Raw genomic sequence first — 19,620 nt, 5'->3', positions numbered from 1 at the left:
ATCCGCCTGCCTCTGCCTCCCGAGTGCTGGGATTAAAGGCGTGCGCCACCACGCCCGGCCAAAGTACACATTTATGTCAATTTAAAAAATTAAGCTGGGCGTGAGCCGGGCGTGGTGGCGCACGCCTTTAATCCCAGCACTCGGGAGGCAGAGGCAGGCGGATTTCTGAGTTCGAGGCCAGCCTGGTCTACAAAGTGAGTTCCAGGACAGCCAGGGCTACACAGAGAAACCCTGTCTCGAAAAACAAACAAACAAACAAAAAAACAAATGTGTACTTTGCCTGTAGCTCTAAACCACTGAGACAACTCTCTGGCCCACCAGCAAAAATTTAAATTACAAGCCTAAGTATATCCCATTGCAAATCAAGTCCACAAATGGTAGAAACTCAGTTATCCTGTATGTCCCTGCATCTGCAGCGGCCCCCCCCTTAGGTGGTGCTGCTTTTGCTGGTCTGAAAATATCAGAAAGAGCTGGTGGATGTGAGGGCACACACCTTTAATCCCAGGACCCAGGAGGCAGAAGCAGGCTGTCTGTATGACTTGAGGCCAGCTAACGCTACATAGTGAGGCCCTGTCTACAAAAAGAAAAAGAAAAAAAAAGAAAAGAAAAAGAAGAGAAACAGACCAGAAGTAAGTTGTAAGTTTATTCGACTTCCAATTGTTACAATTCTTCTATTTTATAATTATTGTTGTTAATCTCTTACTGTGCCAAATTATAAATTAACACTTTACCACAGGTATATTGTACATGTGGAAAATAGAACATGTGGGGCTCACTGCTTCCCAGTTCCGGGTACCCACTGCGGGTCATGAAACACTCCCACTCTGAGGAGGCGGGACTGCACAAATCCACCGTACGAATCCAGGATCCACCATAGGAATCCACGAGTGTTATATTTCTGAGTGTTGTGTTTTTGACAAACCACATTCCTTAACACCACAGCAGAAAAAAATACAAATGTCTCTAAATGAATTAGAAAAAAGCCAACCTTCTGATTAAACTATGAATTTAATTTCTGTCACCATATCAAATATATCACCGCTGCTTTCTCCATACATTATTAATTCCTACAGCTAGAGTAGGGAAAAATAATTTTTAAGAATCAGGCTTTTTAAGACCCCTTTATTGAAGCAACGCTATAACCTGGTGAAGAGTGTTGATTTTTATTCCTTGAGATAGGGTTGCCACAGCCTACCCTGAGGTAGCTCAGTGGTAGAGCATTTGTCTGGGATACTCAGGCTTTGAACTTCTGACCCTCTCGCTTTGTCATAAAAGTACAGATGACAGGCAAGTACCACCAAAGCAGGCAAAATTACTTTTTTTTTCCCCCTCTTAATACTAGTGGCTATGATATTCATTGGAGACCTCTGAGCAGTGGACTAAACGCTAGATTTCTTGAGCTTGTCTATGTAAGAGAAATCTGACTCCCACGTGCAGCTACAACTGAGCGCCACTGTATTAAGATTTCAGCAACAGCGCTGGGCGTGGTGGCCCACGCCTTTAATCCCAGCATTTGGGAGGCAGAGGCAGGCAGATTTCTGAGTTCAAGGCCAGCCTGGTCTACAAAGTGAGTTCCAGTACAGCCAAGGCTACACAGAGAAACCCTGTCTCGAAAAAAAACAAAACAAAAAAAAGAGATTTCAGCAAGGGTCCCTCACTGCACATGCCCAGCATCTGATGTGTGTCCCTCTGAACTCACGTGGCCATGAAGACCTGGTTCTAAGGCCAACTGCTCTGGGCTCACTCAAGCTGCCTCTGCTCTAGTGTTCGTTCCCATGGAGACCACAGCTGAATAACCATGGAGCAGCCAGTCACCTCTGGCACTGGTCTGCTGTGGTTTTGATTTGTGTTGCTTAGCACTTTTAAGGCACTCAAAGCTCTCTACCTGACACCCAGGACCTGCTCACCCTTGACTGCATGCGAGGAACTTGAACTTGACAAAGCTATAGAGCCAAGACCCCATCCTTAACCTAGGAAATTCCATTCTCTAGATGTCGATCCTGAAGCTCTTGAGGCTAGCAATGTAGCTCAGTGGTAGAGCATTTGTCTGGGATACTCAGGGTCCTGGGTTCAATCCCCACAGTACAGAAAAACAGACCTCCTCATATGAGGGCCAGTTTCTCAAGTTAATAGTTTATATATTTGGTTCCAAATCACAGGATATCTCTGCTTCTATCTCTGAATCTATCCCTGATAAAGCCAAGGCAGAAGCAATCAAAAGTCACATTCTTAAAGTCAGGACTTCAGGCTTTGAGAACATTCTCATCAAAAGAGTATAAACTGCCAGGATCTGGGAAACACCTGTATCCCAGCACATAGGAGGCTGAGACAGGAGGATTGCTGTGATTTCAAGACCAGCCTGGGCTGCATAATGAGTTCCAGCCTGGGGTGCAGACTAAGACCCTAGTTGTAACATCCCCCAAAGAAGAAAAGAGAGACAAAAAAGATTACAATCTAAACAAACCCAGGCCCACACCAGCCCACCGGCCCAACCCCGGTGTTTATGAAGTTCCAGGTGACTCGTAAAACCAGACAAGCCTGGGAAAGTCCAACGTTTCCCCAGTTATCCAGCCAGGCCTAATGTGGAGGGCCTGGAATCAAATCCCAGGCTTTCCGGAGACTGAGGCAGGAGGATTCCACCTGGACAACTTAGTGAGACCCAGTCTCAAAAGAAAAACCACAAAGGAGGGCTAGGGATATAGCCCAGCTCAGGAGGAGAACAATTGCCCAGCATGCACGGGGCCTCAGGTTCAATCCTCCTGTACTGCCCCCAAAACCAAAGAGTGAAGACATTCTGACGGAAGAACACATTCTCCGAGGAACAGGAACGCTGTGTTTTCTCATGACCCACATGAGGAGTACCAGGAAAGGTTCAAATTCCTCTCTGCTGACTCGGTCCTTCGAGAGCAGGACACTCCAGGGAGGGGCAGTGCTCAGTTACAGCTCCGTCTTAAGCCTTTCATACAGGTCGTCCTGATCAATCATTTCCTCATTGCCGTTCCAGCGGTGGTAGGCAAGGAGAGCTGCGTTGTAGCCGGCAATGGCACTCATTTCCATGCAGCTGGCGGCAAACTCGATGCCATTGAGGTAATAAAGCCGGTCGTGGAGGATGATGGAGGGACACTTCTGAGGAGGCTCGTAGTGAGGATAGGACAGCCACGGCTTCCGCACAGCATAGTCATAGGACAGGAAGAGCTTTGAAATTTGTTCTTTGGTGAGGATGTCCCTGGAGAAGGTCTTCCACACGTGCATGCCATCCACCGCGGGTGGGGGACCCTCCTTCTGTCTTACAGAGGCCACAATGGACAGACTGTTAATAAACATATCGGAGTCATCAGTGACAAGAATTGCTGAGAGGCCAAACTGATCCTTGGGTCTGGAGCTGAAGAGAGTGGAATTGAGTTCTCCTTTGATGAAAGTTGTCACCAGCTGTTGATATGGGTCATTGAATTCCTCGATGGGCGGATCAAAATTTCGGAAAGTTATGCTGGACATCTTCCGGTTCAAAGGAGCAGCCACGAGGACAATGTCATAGAAGTCAGAATGGGTCTCAGATCCTGTTTTATATACCACTTCATACATCTTGGTGGGGTTTCCTAGAGGGCATGGGAAAACATGCAGTTCTTAGTGCTTCTAACGCTCAATTTCAGGCCTTCTACAAATAATTCTGCAGCAGTGTTGGTCTTCTTTGTGTACATGTACAAGAGTGTGTCTGTATTTGGAGGCCAGAGGCTAACCTCAAGTGTCACCCCCAGGAGTTACCCATCTTGAATTCTGTCTTTCTATTTTTTTCAAGATTTATTTGGGCTGGAGAGATGGCTCAGCAGTTAAGAGTGCTGACTACTCTTCCAGAGGTCCTGAGTTCAATTCCCAGGAACCACATGGTGGCTCACAACCATCAATAATGGGATCTGATGCCCTCTTCTGGTGTGCCTGAAGACAGCTACAGTGTGTACTTTTCTTTTTTTTAAGATTTATTTATTTATTTATTTATTATGTATATGGAGTTCCGCCTGCATGTGTGCCTGTAGGCCAGAAGAGGGTACCAGATCTCATTATAGATGGTTATGAGTCACCATATGGTTGCTGGGAATTTAAATCAGGATCTCTGAAAGAGAAGACAGTGCTCTTAACCCCTGAGCCATCTCCTCATTGCCCAGTGTGTACTCTTATAAACAAAATAAATCATAAAAGGGATTTATTATTATTATTATTATTATTATTATTTATAGAAATGTTTGTTCATGTGTATGTCTCTGTACCAAGTACATGTCTGCTGCTTGTGGAGGCCAGGAGAGGGTGTCGGATCGTCTGGAACTGAAGTTACAGGCCACTGTGAGCTGCCACGAGGGTGCTGGGAACTGAACTTAACTTCGTTCATCAAGTGCTCTTAACACGGAGTCATCTCCCCAGCCTCCCCTTGTTTATCTCTCACTGTAGCTCACCAATTAGGCTAAGCTGGCTACCAGTGAGCCCCAAGAGTTCCCCAGCCTCTACTTCCCCTCGGCACCACAATTACAAGCACTTGACCAAATGCCCAGCTTTGTATGTGGGTGCTGGGATCAAAGTCAAGTTCCCATGCTTGCATGGCAAGCAAGCACTTTACTGAAAAGGCTCTCATCTTCCCAGCCCTGTTTGTGTTTTTGAGACAGTGTCTCATGTTGCTCAGGCTGCCTTCAAACTCACTATACTGCCAAAGATAACCTTCAACTTCTGATTCTCCTGCCCACACTTCTGGAGTATTAGGATTATAAGGTCTGTGCCATCACCTAATTTCTGTGGTGCTGGAGATCAAACCCATGGCTTCATGCTTGCTAGGAAAGTGCTCTACCAACTAAGATACATACCCAGCCTGTGACGTTTGTGTACGTGTGTGTGTGTGTGTGTGTGTGTGTGTGTGGTGAGCACTCAGGTATATATGCACACCTATGTATGTACATGTATGCATCTGGGTATGCACACAAAGGCTAGAGGAACACATGGGATCTCCTGTTCTATTGCTCTTTGCCTTATTCCCTTGAGCCAGGGTCTCTCATTAACCCATAGCTAGCAGCAAGCCCCAGTGTTGTCTATACTCTTGGCATTCCAGGCACACACAAGGGACATCTAGCTCTTTTTTAAGCATAGGTACTAAGGATTTGAACTCAGGTCCTCATGTTTATGCAACAAGTGCTCTTACCAACTGAGCCATCTCCCCAGGCCAGGAAATCTTTTCTTCTGCCATCTTTTACAAAGTTCCCAAGCAGTGGAACTTCACACTGCTCATGCAGAAACGTTCCCAGCTGTGCTAAAGGGCGTGACCATGGCTCATGGGATATGGAAAAATCCTCATCCTCTAAGGGAATGTTCCATGTTTTGTTCTCACTGAATAGAAGCTATGAGAAGTTATAGACCTGTGGAACTTGACATCAAATCTCCACTACCCATGCAAAAAGCTAGGGGTCTTTTTAGTTTGGTTTGGCTTTGGTGGCAATAACTTTAATGCCAGCATTTGGGAGGCAGAGGCAGGTGAATTTCTTTGAGCTCGAGGCCAACCTATTTTCTCCTTGAAAGTTCGGCCTCACCTGTCTCACTAGTCCACACAGTGAGTTCTAGGACAGCCAGAGTTACTTTAAATAGAAAAGCCCTATCTTTTAAGAAAAAAAGGGGGGGGGGGGGTGGGAGGGTGGTTAGAGAGATGGCTCAGTGGTTAAGAGCACTGGATGTTCTAGCAGAGGGCCTACGATGGATTTCCAGCATCTATAAGGTGGTTCATAACCATCTGTAACTCCAGTTCCAAAGTATCTGACGCCCTCTTCTGGCCTCTGAGGGCATTACATGCCTATGGTACACATATAGACAATAAAACACACCCACACACATGAAATAAGTTTTGAAAAAATTGTGTGTATGCATGTGATATTTCCTCCTTGAGCTATTTTTTTTTCTTTAGGAATAATGGAAAAAATCAAAGTTCGGCCTCACCTGTCTGTTTGGTCCTCGTCTTCTCCTCTATTGATATTACGGAGCCAGATATAAGATTGCTGCTAGAGGCCTGAAGGAGCCCCGAGCAAACAATTTTATTACCACCTTCCACTGCCCAGAGGTTGGAATCGGCAGCCGTCAATGACACCGCCCCTGTCAGGAGGGTGCAAAAACATGCTTTAATTCTGTCTTGGTCACGTAAGTCGCCCTGTCCTGACCACTTAGATACTCTGCCCCAAATGCCTCCAGACACTGTCAGATGACCCTCAGGGGCAAAGGTCTTGCTCAGGTGAAAGCCACTGAAACTAACAGAAGCACAGGACCCTCCGCTGCTAACAACTCACAGATAGAAATAAACCATGTTGGTAAAAATGCCCGAGACACTAAGAATTAGACCACCCCCCCACGGGTGGCTCGGTCCCTTAGCTACGGCTCGCTCGGATTTCTTCCAATTCTGGCTTACCTACAAAGGCGTTGATGTCCGTGCTTTGACCATAATTGACCTTCATGACAGGAGCAATCATCTCGTTGAGAAACGTCTCGGAGAAGCCTGCTTTCTTCAGGTTTTCACGGAGGGTTTGGTTAAGCAGTCTGACGTAGTCATCCCCTCCGATGGCGTGCATCAACTTTTCTACACTGCTAAAGGCATAGTCATGGGACTGGTACCGGTAGATCCTTGCAAAAAAAGAGAAATGGCTATTAAACGCCACTCAAGGGCATGGAGCTACAAACAGCATCGGAAGATGAGACTGATACCAGGCTTTGCAAATTGTAGGACACCCTGGGATACACAGTGAAATTCCACCTAATACTAATAATGACAATGACAATGATAATGGGGCTAGATATGGCTCAGCAGTTAAGAGCACTTGCTGCTCCTGTAGAGGACTTGGGTTCTTGTTTGGTTCTTTTCTCTGAACGGTCCGGGATGTTCTAGAACTCCCTCTGTAGACTAGACTGGCCTGAAACACAGAGATCCTGCCTCTGCCTCCCAAGTGCTGCGATTAAAGGTTTGTGCCTCCACCACCTGATTTAGGACTAGGTTCTGTTCCCAGCATCCACTTGGAAATTCACAATCATCTGTTAACTCTTTTTTTTTTTTTTTTTTTTTTGGTTTTTCGAGACAGGGTTTCTCTGTGTAGCCCTGGCTGTCCTGGAACTCACTTTGTAGACCAGGCTGGCCAAAAACTCAGAAATCCACCTGCCTCTGCCTCCCAAGTGCTGGGATTAAAGGCGTGCGCCACCACGCCCGGCTGTTAACTCTTTTTCCAAGAGATCTGATGCCCTCTTCTGACCTCTTTGGACACTAGGCGTGCATGTGATCATGGACATACATAGATCATGGACATACATACAGACTAAGTGCACACAATTTTTTTTTTAAATCATGAATTGACTTCCATGTTTCCTTTTGATGAGTTCCTACCAGTCAAGGGAGGCACAGCTTAATCTCAGCCCTCTGCCCTCCCCTCTGCCTTCTACCTCAAGACATCTGTGCACTTAAATATGTTCAATGGGACATTTTCAAAGAGATGTGCATGTCTTGGGGATATAGCTTAGCTGACAGAGTGCTCACCTTGCAAACACAAAATCCTGGGACTGACACCCCCAGCCCCACCCCCAGCACCACATAAAACTTATGCCTATAATTCCAACATTCAGGAGGTTGGCCAGCCTGAGATTCACAATTTCAATTATAGGTGATCTGATGCCCTCTTCTGGCCTCTGGGGGCTTCTGCACACACTTGTGCAAATTTACACACATGGGCTCACACACATACACATAAATTAAAAAAGAAAAAAAAAACTTAAAAATTTTACAAAAAGGCCTCACTCTAGGTTCAGTGGAGATGGCTCAGTGGGCTAAGCTCACTCCACTGTGTGTGCATATGCACTTGTACACACACAAGATAAAGACATGGCTGAGGAAAACACTGTATGCCAACTCCTGTGTGCACACACACACACAGAGGCAAATGGATGGATACACCTACAGAGAAGTGCACGCACACCAAACCCCAAAGCCACACTTCACCTCAGTTTACCTTTCCTCCAAGCTCTTGTGCTCAGGATCTCACTCACCAGCACGAGGCAGGCACTGAGACTGAGTCTCCAGTCAGCCTCGGGGGCAGCTCCAGCTTTAGCATTTCCTAGGTGGGTGGCTTTCCACACTTAAAGCCTGGACCTCTCCATTCTCCCCATGTGCAGAAAGCAGCCTACAGCACTGGCTGCCGAGCCAACTGACTGCCATGAGAACTCATGCTTTTTTTTTTTTTTTTTTTCTGGTGGTTGTTGTCGTTGTTCAGACTCAACTTCCGAATCGTGCTTTGCTCATGTTTCTTTAGTGTTGCCAGACACTCTGAGATTCTATACAAAGTCAACTCCTTAAATGAGATGGTCGGGCATGCCAGGCAAGTGTCCTACCACTGAGCCACATCTCAGCCCTCGCCAAGTACAATTTAGAAGCAAACACGTATGACATGTTCAGCTCCCAAATGGGATGATGATCTGTATGATGTCTGCGAAAACATTTTGCTTAATGAGGTGGTGATGAGGTAGAGCTGGTGCAGGAGACTAACCCTGTCATGCTCCCGGGCCGACAGATCTTAGGTCCACCAGAGGCTGAATAGTTAGTTACCTCATGAACTTGTCCAACAAGTCTTCTACCCACATGTGCATTCTGAGGGACTGAAACCCATAGCGCCACACCAGCTTAATCACGTTGATTACAAACCAGCTGCTCTCCTCAAACACCAGAGACTTTCCATTGTACACTCCCACCAGGCCACCTGAAGCGGGAACACTGGAGAGACCTGCCAAAACAGAGGGAGAGGCTCGAGACGCGGCTCTGTGGTTAAGGGCCCTTGCTGCTCTTATAGAGGACCTGGGTTCACTTCCAAGCACCCATGTCAGGCAGCTGACAACCACCTGTAACTCTTGCATGGATATATCCCCCCCCCACCACCACACACACACACACACACACAGATACGTTATTTTAAAAATAAATAAATAAATCTTGAAATGAAACAAAACAAGACAAAGCTAGAGGAAAGGTAGGCCAGTGATTTCTACACTGGCCCAATGAAAAGGGAATTTGGGAGACCTGTTAGGGACTTTCTGGACTGAGTGACTTAGGGGCCATTCCCAGGTCTCAGGAGTCCCATTAGAGTTCTATTTTTAGAACAGTGTGGACACAGGACTGACTGCTCGATCCACAAACTGACACAGCAGGAGATGGGTCAGACAGTCTCATACCTGTACCAAACTAAACCCACTAGTCTCAGTCATGGAGAAGGAAGCCTCTGCCAGGCCTGGGAAGGGCACCCGAGGAGTGAGAGAGATCCCATCCTACGCAAGCCTCAACTTTGCAAAACTGGGAAACTCAGGTAAATGGGAAACGGCCAGCGTTACACAATATTCCCTACGAGAAGGCTTGCACGGGCCTGCCAGACTTCTCCGAACATGGCCCGCTCCTCTGCCGACAACGTGTCAGTCATGTGTCCCTGAGAGTACATGTCTGAACCCTGTCTGAGTGACTTCAAGCCAAGTGTTGGAAGCCCGTGGATCTCATTTTCTCAGCAGCAGAATGAGCTAAGGCTTCTGCTAGCTCAAAGCACTCTGATTTCTCAACCCAAAGCCTGAGGTTTAAGAACTGACAACAGGGGGCTAGCAAGATGGCTCAGCCCCAAATGGACTGCACCTGAGTTCAATTCCTGAGACCCACACAGTAGAAGAAAAAGAACTGACTGGATCAATTGTCCTCTGACCTCCATACACACCCTGTGGCACTCAGACCAACACCCCCACCCCGCAGTTATACAAAATAAATAACTAAAATATAACTTTAAAAAAAATTTTTTTTAATTTTTTTTTTTTAAAGAATTAACAACAGCCACCCTCACTCTACCCCATGGCTGTAATTCCAGAGAGCTGATGCCACACAGATAGCCTAGAGTCTCATTACAGGAGAGTGGCTCGATGCTAAGCTGGGACCAACCGCTCAACCCCACAGCAAGAGAAACAGTTTCACCAACTTCTCTGTAGAAGACAAGGCAGACACATCAGTTCTCTGTGTTAGGAAAACACATCCGGCCAGTCACACATAGTGTTGCTTAGTGCTATGAAATCACATACCCAGCTCTTTGACAAATCGCTTCATGTGCAAATTTAGGGGGTGAATGACTGAACCCCCTGCCTCGTAGTCATGACCTTGCACCTTCAAAGTGGCCAAACGGCCCCCGACCTCTTCTCTCTCAAATACGTCAATCTTCACGTCCTTCCCAAATTTCTTCCTTAGGTAATAGGCGGAGGACGTACCACCGATTCCAGCACCGACTATTGCTATACGGAGGGGGGAAAAGGAAAAGAGGAACCGTTTGTTTCCCCTCCTAGCAGTGTTGCTTTTGTTTTTGAAAAGCCATTAACCAATAATAGCCATTACTCAAGACTAAAACTAACAGCTTGGGGAAACCTGAGGGAAGGGGTCTCTTTAAAGACAGACGCCCTGAACCTAGGCAGGTGCTATAGATGAAGTTACAAACTGACAGTTGGTCAAAAGATGCCCAAAGGTTCTCCCAGGTCTTTGTGGAGGCACCACCGGACCCAGGGACCCTGCTGTGCCCAATTCCTGGGGAAGTAAGAATGGGCCCTTCCAGCACGCATTTTAAATAAAGTAGACGCCATCTTCGCCCAGCTTTGTTCTTTGTCTCTCTATGGCCCCAACACCATTAACGATCCCGAAAGACACAGCTTCAGATGGGAACAGACACCCAGGAATGAAAATCCGAGACATCCAAAGCCACGAAGAGACCGGGTTCTCCGACTAGCTGCAGCAGTTGCAGTAAGCAGAGCGCAGGTGCGGGGAGGCGGTCCCAGTCCTTCTCAGGGGAGGGGATCTGGAGGTAGGGGAGAGAGACTGGTCCCTGTGCAGAGTCTGCGTGCCCCAATCGGCCGGACAGACAGACTTAGCTCCAGGGACAGCTAGAGGCGGGCTCTTGAGGGCGTTCAGCTGCTAGAGCCGAGGGCCTCCCAGGCTGGAGCTGCACGGATACCGAGTCCCTGGCTAGCACACGTCTCCAGTGGCACTGCTCCAGACTCGGAGCGCACCGCCCGGTCTCGGGACCCCGATCTCCACCCAGCCGCGGGAAGACCGACCTAGGCATCGCCGCGCCTTTGTATCCCCCGCACCTACCGATCCTGTTCGGCGGGGCCCGGGGCTCGGCGCTCGCCAGACTGCCCAGACCACATAGCAGCAGCCCCAGCCAGAACAGTGAGCCCACCAATGCAGCGGCGAAGCGCCCCATGGCGTCCCGCAGCTGCAGACTGACCACGGGTCCGCCAGCAGACCCTGCTCTATGCGTCTGCGCACGTTCGCCCCGCCCAGGCCCCGCCCCAGAGCACACGACCACGCCCACTCGCCCCACCCAGGTCCTTTGCTCCCCAGGCTCTCCGATTTTGAGTTATCTAATCCTGGTCCTCTGTGCCCCCCCGAAGTCCACTCTGGTCCCAGAAGCCCACATCCAAGGCGCAGGTTGAGGGCCACCTCAGCTCTCCTTTCCCGCTTCTCCTGAAGATGCATCCTTCTTCACAAGTGCCCTCTACAGTCCCCCAAATCCCGAGCTTGTAAAGAATGCACGTGGCCAATCTCAGTCTAAACCAGGCAAACCGGCCACAAACATTTCTGAAGTGAGCACTTTGTTCCAGGGACTCAGCTGCGTGATAAGAAAAGGAAGAGAGATGGGGTATTGAGAAGTAAGGGGAGCAAAACACGGGACCCACGTCCATACGAATAAAATTAGAACACCAAAGGGACCTCTCACATACGGTCTGTTTCCAAGTTGAAGACACTAGAGAAGACACAAAAATAAGAAATGCTGTCTACCTTCCTCCAATTGCCTAAAAACAAAACACTGAGTGTGTATGGGGGTGTGGGGGTGCTGGAGACATGGCTCAGTAGTTAAGAGCACTTCCTGCTATTTATTCCACCGGACCTTCCTCTGGCACACTTGTAAGCATAACAAAATTTTAAGCACTGGAGAAATGACTCAGTGGCTAAGAGTGCTACTGAGTTCTGTTTCTGAGGCTTACAACTGGCTGTGCCAGCAGTGCCAGAGGAACTGTCACCCTCCTCTGACCTTCCAGAGCACCAGAACACACACAAACACATAAATAAAAATAAACATACACACAAGGACAGAGGGATCCTTCCTCCCTTCTCTACCTGAGGGATGTGGGTTTATCACCAAAGGCAATTTTAGACATTTTAAGTAAAATTCCTAGGAAGCCATTAGTTTGGCCTGAGCTACTGGACTGGATGGATGGACAGCATGCCAACTCAATGGGGAATCCCCATCGGAAGCTGCATGCTACCAGAGATGAAACTAAATTTTCTGGTTGACCTTCATAGGAAAGGGAGCTGATGACATGCCTCTGTTAGCAGATCCAAGAACGATGTCCCCTATGCTTCAACCTTCCCAAAGAAGGCTCTTTGTTCCCAGCTTCTGCCTTCCTCTGCCCTGGGCAGTCTAAAGAGCCAGGCTTCTCCTCCAGATGTAGGAAGAGCTGTGCTATGTTATAGAACAAGGTGTTCTCACTTCTAGCCAGCTGAGACCTGTCAATATCTTGTAGTTTTTGGTTTTTCCACATATTTTTGTTTTTTAAAACAGAATCTCAAGTAACCCTTTCTACCTCCTGTGTGCTGGGATTTCACAAACTTTCACCAGTCAGAAATTCACATCACAAGCCTGACCCCGGAGCCTTTCTCCTGCTATATATTTGCCTTCTCTTGGTTTCCAGCCCTAAGAATGCAAACTCTTCTTCGACATCTTATGCCTTGTCTCTAAAAACTGACTATCCTTTGAAGGCATCCTGTATCCTAAGCCAGCTTCTGGAGAGCCGTTCATTCCTCGGAGATGCTTTCAATTTTCTGTTTGTTTTCCTCTTATTTACTGAGACAGGGCTCACTATGTAGCCTCGGCTGGGCTTTAACTCAAAGAGATCTGCCTGCCTCTTGTCTCCTGAGTGTGGAGATTAAAGGGCTATGTTTGGGTTATTGTTCTTTTGTTGATGTGGTTTTGTTACAGGGGTCTGTCCTAAATAAAGGAATCATAAAAATGAAGAAAATTATTTTTTTCCTGTCCCCTACACTGATGTCATACTATAAGACACACATGCACGCACGCACGCACGCACGCACAGGGTGTACTCGGAATGGATTCTGAGGAGATGGTTCACTCTGTAAAACGCTAGGTTTGCAAGCATGAGAACCTGAGTTCAGATCCCCAGAGCCCATGCAAAAATCTGGATTCAGAAGCTCGTGATTATAATTCCAAAGCCGGAAGACAGGATGGTCCCTAGGGCTTGCTGGCCAGGCAACCTAACCTAATTGTCAAGCTCCCAGTTTAGTGGGAGACCCTGTCTCTAAGGTAAAAGTTGGCTAGTCAGGGCAGTGGTGGCTCATGCCTTTAGTCCCAGCACTTGGGAGACAGAGACAAGCAGATCTGAGTTTGAAAGTAACCTGGTCTCTTGGAACTCAGTCCAGGAATAGAGTCTTGTGAGGAGAATTCTGAGTGCAGGTGAGAACACTCCAAGAAAAACAAGACCCTGTGACCTCAGTTTCTCCAAAACATGGAATTGTTCTTGGAATGTGTTTCCATGCTCCTCCCAGATATAGCAGATAGGAATGAGTTTATGTCAATTACTCAGTATTGCTTGTTGTTGTTCAATTAAATGTTTAAACTACCCTTTCCATGCCTCGATAGAAAAACCATGTTTTTGCCACATGTGGCTCTTCCTTGTGATTATTTACAGTTTGAATTCATGAGAACTTAACTCATGTGGTTTCTTTCTTAATCCTCATATAAATTGTTGAAATTCCAAATAAAGTTGGCTATTGCATAAGACTTTAGTCTGCCTTGTTTATAAGCCCCAGTCTCCCAGGTCCTATCACGTCTATATGGTGACACTGGTCTACAGAGTGAGTTCTTCCAGGGCATCTAGTGGTACATAGAAGAGCCTTGTTTCAAAAAGCCAAAAGAGCCGGGTGTTGGTGGCGCACGCCTTTAATCCCAGCACTTGGGAGGCAGAGGCAGGCGGATTTCTGAGTTTGAGACCAGCCTGGTCTACAGAGTGAGTTCCAGGACAGCCAGGGATACACAGAGAAACCCTGTCTCGAAAAACCAAAAAAAAAAAAAAGCCAAAAGATACACACACACACACACACACACACACACACACAGAGGGGGGTTGAAGATGCATTGATGCATTTGAAGAAGATACTCAATCTTGACTTCTGTGAGAAAAGCTATAGGCTCTAACATGATCCCTTTTTCTCCTGCCCCACCCCCAAACAAACACAAAAGAAACAATATATGATCATAAAGAACAGTATTAATGGAAGGAAACTGAGTTGGATACAAAGTAATGTTGAACTTAGGGCTATCACTATAGTTCAGCCAGTTATGGTGCTTGGGGTCCAAGCCTGGTGCCCAGAGTTCTATATCCTGAACCCACATAAAGACTGGAGAGAACCAACCACTTCCACATGCACACTGTGGCCTCATTGAGTCTGTAGGATTTGGGCAAAAGCTGATAGGACGTGAGGGCACAGGGCTGTGTAGGTAATAGGAGAAAAAGCAAAGAGAAAGAGCACGTGGCCTGTGTGACAGGGTGACAGGGTGATGACTCAGTTCCAGAGTGCAGAGGTGGAAGGGCTTAGGGACCAAAATGCAAGAGCTGTACTTAGGCGCACAGAACTCGGACAATCTCTACACTGCCAAGGAAACAGCTAAAAGCTGTGGCTTTTACTTCATTTTCCAAAGCACATTATGCCACAGGAGCTCAGTGCATTAAATGCACATAAGCCCTTGGTAAATATTTGTCATGTGATTAGAATCGGCCCTGTTACTGACCTTGGGCCTAGTGTCATATTTGGAAACCGACTTCCACTACTGAAGTCATATGAAAGAATGAATATACAGGAAGTCCCGTGGGAGGCAGCTGGGGGGCGCTCTGCAGAGTGGGAGCCAAGGTACTTCCATTCTGCACCCTGGTCCTTTCAGAAGAACAATCCAGATGATAGACTGAAAGGAAAACACACACACACACAGAGAAAGAGGCAGGTGAACCCAAGAGCCTGTTTTTAAAAATAACAACAGAACAAATTGCAGTAACAATAAAGCAAAACTAACAGAGAAAATGTTATCTCATGCATAAGGTATAATTGTTGTTTCTTTTGGGGCTAGGGTCTCTCAATGTAACCCAGGAAGGCAGGCCTCAAACTTCCATTCCTCCTGTCTGAACCGAGAGAGGGCTGGGGTTGCTAGCATGGGCCAGCATTCCCAGTCTCTGAAGAGTAATTGTAAGGTAACACAGCACACAGTCCCTCAAAGGAACATTGTCTCCACCAAGAATTCCCTGGAGGATGGCTCAGCGGGTAAGAGCACTTGTTGCTTTTCCAGAACACAGGGTTTGATTTACAGCACCCACATGGCAACTGTCATGTGGGTGTTCCAGTGGTAACTCCAGTTCCAGGGGATCTGACATGCTCTTCTGGCCTCCTCAGAGACCAGAAATTTATAAAATAAACCAATAAAGACTGAATTTAAGAAAAAAAAAAAGAACCTACAGGGTTGGCAAGATGGCTCTGTGGTTAAAAGCACTGACTGCTCTTCCAGAGGTCCTGAGTTCAAATCCCAGCAACCGCATGGTGGCTTACAACCATCTGTAGTGAGATCTGATGCCTTCTTCTGGTATGTCTGAAGACAGCTACATTGTACTTATAAATAAATAACCTACAGAGTCTGGGAAGGGTTACTTTAGGGCAGTGTACTCCACAGAGAGGCCATTAGCAAACACAGATAGGCTGCACATGGACTGACTTCCTGCTTCTCTGGTCTTTGAATACCTTCGCCCTACTGAGCCCCTGCTCAGCTCCTTCCCTGTTACCTCATTCTTGCCCTAAAATATTCCGCCACCTCTATACAAATTACGTTCGAACTGGTGGAATTTCCCCTATTGCAATAGTATCTTACTGATTAAAATGTGTCTCTATTAGTTTGTGTACTGCCATGTTTGTCTTTGAGAACACAGAAAACAAAAGTTCTGCCACTGATCACAGAGATTCTTCTGCCTCTGCCTCTGTCTCTGCCTCTGCCTCTGCCTCTACCTCTCTGCCTCTGCCCCTCTTGCCTCTGCCCCTCTGCCTCTGCCATGCTGGGATTTAGCACCACACTCAGCCAAGAGAATTTTTAAAACCAAATACATTAATAACTAGGGACAAATAAGTATTTTCTTATACTAGGGCAATCATTAGGATTGTCATTAATTTTTACCCAAAATGCAAAAGAGCTCTATCAGTCGACAGGATCTTTCAGCTTTTGCAAATTTTCATCCAAACATTTGTAACTACAATAGCAAGTTGGCTGCTGCACTTGAGCAACACTATACAGGTGCACAGAGTTCTGCATGGTAGAAAATGTATCCCTCTGGAAAAAAAGAAGCCCAACCTAAGTTTTGGAAGGCGGGGTCCTCCCGAACTTGCCGGAGAAGCTTCTTGAGCACGTGATTGGACAGTTTCCTTTGTGCATTTTTTCTTAAGATGTTTTTCCCAGTATGACACATGTCTTTGAGATGAGTGTTTGTGGGAGAAGGTGTGTGGCCTAGGCGCCAAACAGAAATGACAAAACTGAGACCGGCTGAGAAAACCTCCATAGTTTAGTAAAGCCTGTTTGTTGGCTCTGTGCAGCCTCACATCTGGCTCTGAAGACCTAAGGGCCTTGGAAGTATACTTCGCTAGAGTGTAGATTGAGCGCCACCTGGAGGCTGTTTTCTGCCAGAGCCACTCCACCTTCAAGGGCCTCTGGCAAAGAGCAGAAACCCTTCTAGAACCTAACCACCCCAACACTGGGCATGCCCAAACATCAGAAGAGGTCAGCTAAATGACAGATGCTATTGAATATTTGAAACATCATTTTAATCAAAATTTGAATTTTGTTATAGCTAAAGTTAGGACTCTTAGGTTGTTTATATCCTGAAAAAAAAAAAAAAAACATAAGAAAATGCAGCCAGAAATGAGGCACATGCCTGCGTTACAAACCCCAGCACTTTGGTGGCAGAGATAGAGGCAGGTGGATCTCTGTGATTCCGAGGCTAGCCTGGTAGATCCTGATAGCATGCCCCAGGCTAGCCAAGCTACTGTTTCAAAAGTGGGAGGGGGAGCGAAGGAGAGTGAGGAAGACAGAGAGAGAGAGACCACTTTTCATCTCTTATATTAGCAAAAGCAAAATAAAATTAATAATACTTCAATATAAGACAAAATGGAGGGAGCAGAGCAGAGGAGGGCAGCTTAGGATCTGACTTTGAACCACTTTTAGGGGATGTGAATGATGGCCACATTTTCACCTTTGTTGCTTTGTGTTGTCTATAATTTATTTATGTTTCTTTATTTTTGAGGTAAGATCTTACACTATAGCCCAGGCTGGCTATGAATTCAAAATAATCCTCTCACCTCAATCCAGGGATGCTGGAATTATATGTGTGAGTCCCCACAAAGGACAAGATTTTTGCCTACTATGACTTTGTACAAAAATATACGGGAGGCAGAGGCAGGCGGATTTCTGAGTTCGAGGCCAGCCTGGTCTACAAAGTGAGTTCCAGGACAGCCAGAGCTACACAGAGAAACCCTGTCTCGAAAAACCAAGAAAAAAAAATATATATATAATTCAATAACTCTATGTTTAGGAATCTATCCTACAGAAAAAAAAATTAAAGAAAAGAGAAGGAAACAAAGAAAGAAAGAAAAAAAAGGAACTCGCTTTGGCCTGGTGTGATGGTGGATCATATATGCAATCCCAACATTTAGGAGGCTAAGTCGGGAAGATTGGACTCCGAGGAAAGCCTCATCTACACGTCAAGGTGTCTCAAAAATATACCAATGTATAAGAATATCTGCACTGAAAATTTCACCCTAGATGTAGGTGTTTGTTTGTTTGTTTTAAGTTGCCAAACAGTGGTATATACCTTTAATCCCAACACTCTGGAAACAGAGGCAGGCAGATCTCTGTGAGTTCAAGGCCAGCCTGGTCTATAACGTGAGTTCCAGGACAGCCAGAACTACTTTTTGGAAACCCTGTCACCAAAAAGAGAAGAGGTCTGTTTCAAAAAGACACACAGTGTATGATTCTGTTTGTATGAAACACTCAGAAAGCAAAACCATAGAGTCAGAACAATCACTGGGCTGGAAATGGGTAAAGCTTGTTATCATTGAACACCTATGCTGATAAACTAAAAGCCATTTTAAATAGATTCCCACCCACCCCCAGAGTGTTCAAAATACTTTTTTTTTTTTTTTTTTTTTTTGGTTTTTCGAGACAGGGTTTCTCTGTGTAGCCCTGGCTGTCCTGGAACTCACTTTGTAGACCAGGCTGGCCTCGAACTCGGAAATCCGCTTGCCTCTGCCTCCCGAGTGCTGGGATTAAAGGCGTGCGCCACCACGCCCGGCTTCAAAATACTTTAAACATTTAAACATTTGCCATATTCTTCTTTAAAATTACTGTTTGTTTTCTTTGTTTGTTTGTTTGTTTGTTTGTTTGAAGAGAGGCGCTTGTCCCTAAATAGCATTGGTTGGCTTTGAACTCCTGAACTTCCTACCTACCTCTGCGTTCTGAAGTGTGGACAATATTTGTTATCTGTCTATAATATAGACTCTATATAATCTGAAAATATGACGTACTCTAGAGATAATTATAGAAGTAGAACTCCCAAATGTGGGGTGGTGGTGGCTCATGCTTTTAATCCCAGCATTAGGGAGGCAGAGGCAAGAGGATCTTTTGAGTTTGAAGCTAGCTTAGTCTACAGAGCTAATTCCAGGACAGCCAGTTCTGCACAGAGACCCCCTGTCTTGAAAAGCAGAAAAGTTGAAAGAAAAGAAGGAAGGAAAGGAGGGAGGAAGAAGGAAAGAGGAAGGGAATCCCAAATATGGCAGAGTACATAATTGGTTCTCAACCTGTGGGTCGCGACCCCTTGACCACCCCTCTATCGCCGAAAGTACTTACATTACAATTCATATCAGTAACAAAATTACAGTTATGAAGTAGCAACAAAAGTACTATTATGGTTGGGGTCACTACAATGCCAGGAACTGTATTAAGGGGTCGCAACATTAGGAATCTTGAGGACCACTGATGTAAAAGAACGACCTTGGATATAAAAACTTTCACGTCTTTAATAAATGCTTTACATAATATGTAAAGTGTAATAAGAAAGGATAAAAAGTACCGGAACCACATTCCAGAGCCATAACTCTGAACCCTAAGCAAGGGCTGACTGCTGAGATTCTTCTCACCAATTTGCAACAGTAACTGTTTTTCGATTACATTGGGTATACAAAAGAAATCCAGACATAAATATGATTCCTGCTCGCAAAGTATTGCTTATTGTCAAGTAGACATTATTTTCTTACCACAACTCTTACTTCTAAATAATAAGCAAAAATGAAAGTCGAGATTTTTCTCAAACAGCCACTCAACAGCATTGGTATGAGAAAGAATGAATCGTTTCATAAAGCGACGAAAAAAAGTGCAAGTATCAATTCGTTTTAATTTTTATTTACATAAATCAAGAATCCAATAGGCAGAGATACTAACATATCTCCTA

General features: G+C 46.0%; 1 protein-coding gene across 1 annotated transcript; it reads right to left on the bottom strand.

Annotated features, from left to right (window-relative positions):
- Positions 1-624: 624 nt before the first annotated feature.
- Pcyox1 (prenylcysteine oxidase 1) lies at positions 625-11,340 on the bottom strand. The gene is made up of 6 exons (XM_085840415.1): positions 11,159-11,340; positions 10,102-10,308; positions 8,603-8,777; positions 6,428-6,639; positions 5,965-6,117; positions 625-3,596 (listed from the first exon to the last, which is right to left on the bottom strand). The coding sequence occupies exons 1-6, from the start codon at positions 11,268-11,270 to the stop codon at positions 2,938-2,940; spliced, it is 1,518 nt and encodes a 505-aa protein (XP_085696541.1). The 5' UTR covers positions 11,271-11,340; the 3' UTR covers positions 625-2,937.
- Between the last annotated feature and the right edge of the window lie 8,280 nt (positions 11,341-19,620).

Source organism: Mus caroli, unplaced genomic scaffold, assembly GCF_978045245.1.
Source record: "Mus caroli unplaced genomic scaffold, Mus_caroli_1 scaffold_7, whole genome shotgun sequence".
NCBI lineage: Eukaryota > Metazoa > Chordata > Mammalia > Rodentia > Muridae > Mus > Mus caroli.
This window is presented reverse-complemented; position numbering and strand designations above follow the sequence as displayed.

What these genes read in the sequence shown, in the direction of transcription:
- Pcyox1 (XM_085840415.1), bottom strand. Translation starts at nt 11,270, where the DNA reads ATGGGGCGCTTCGCCGCTGCATTGGTGGGCTCACTGTTCTGGCTGGGG. An exon ending in GGCCCCGCCGAACAGGATCG is followed by an intron (nt 10,309 to 11,158) that starts GTAGGTGCGGGG and finishes CCCTCCGTATAG; the next exon opens with CAATAGTCGGTGCTGGAATC. An exon ending in GCGATTTGTCAAAGAGCTGG is followed by an intron (nt 8,778 to 10,101) that starts GTATGTGATTTC and finishes CTGTTTTGGCAG; the next exon opens with GTCTCTCCAGTGTTCCCGCT.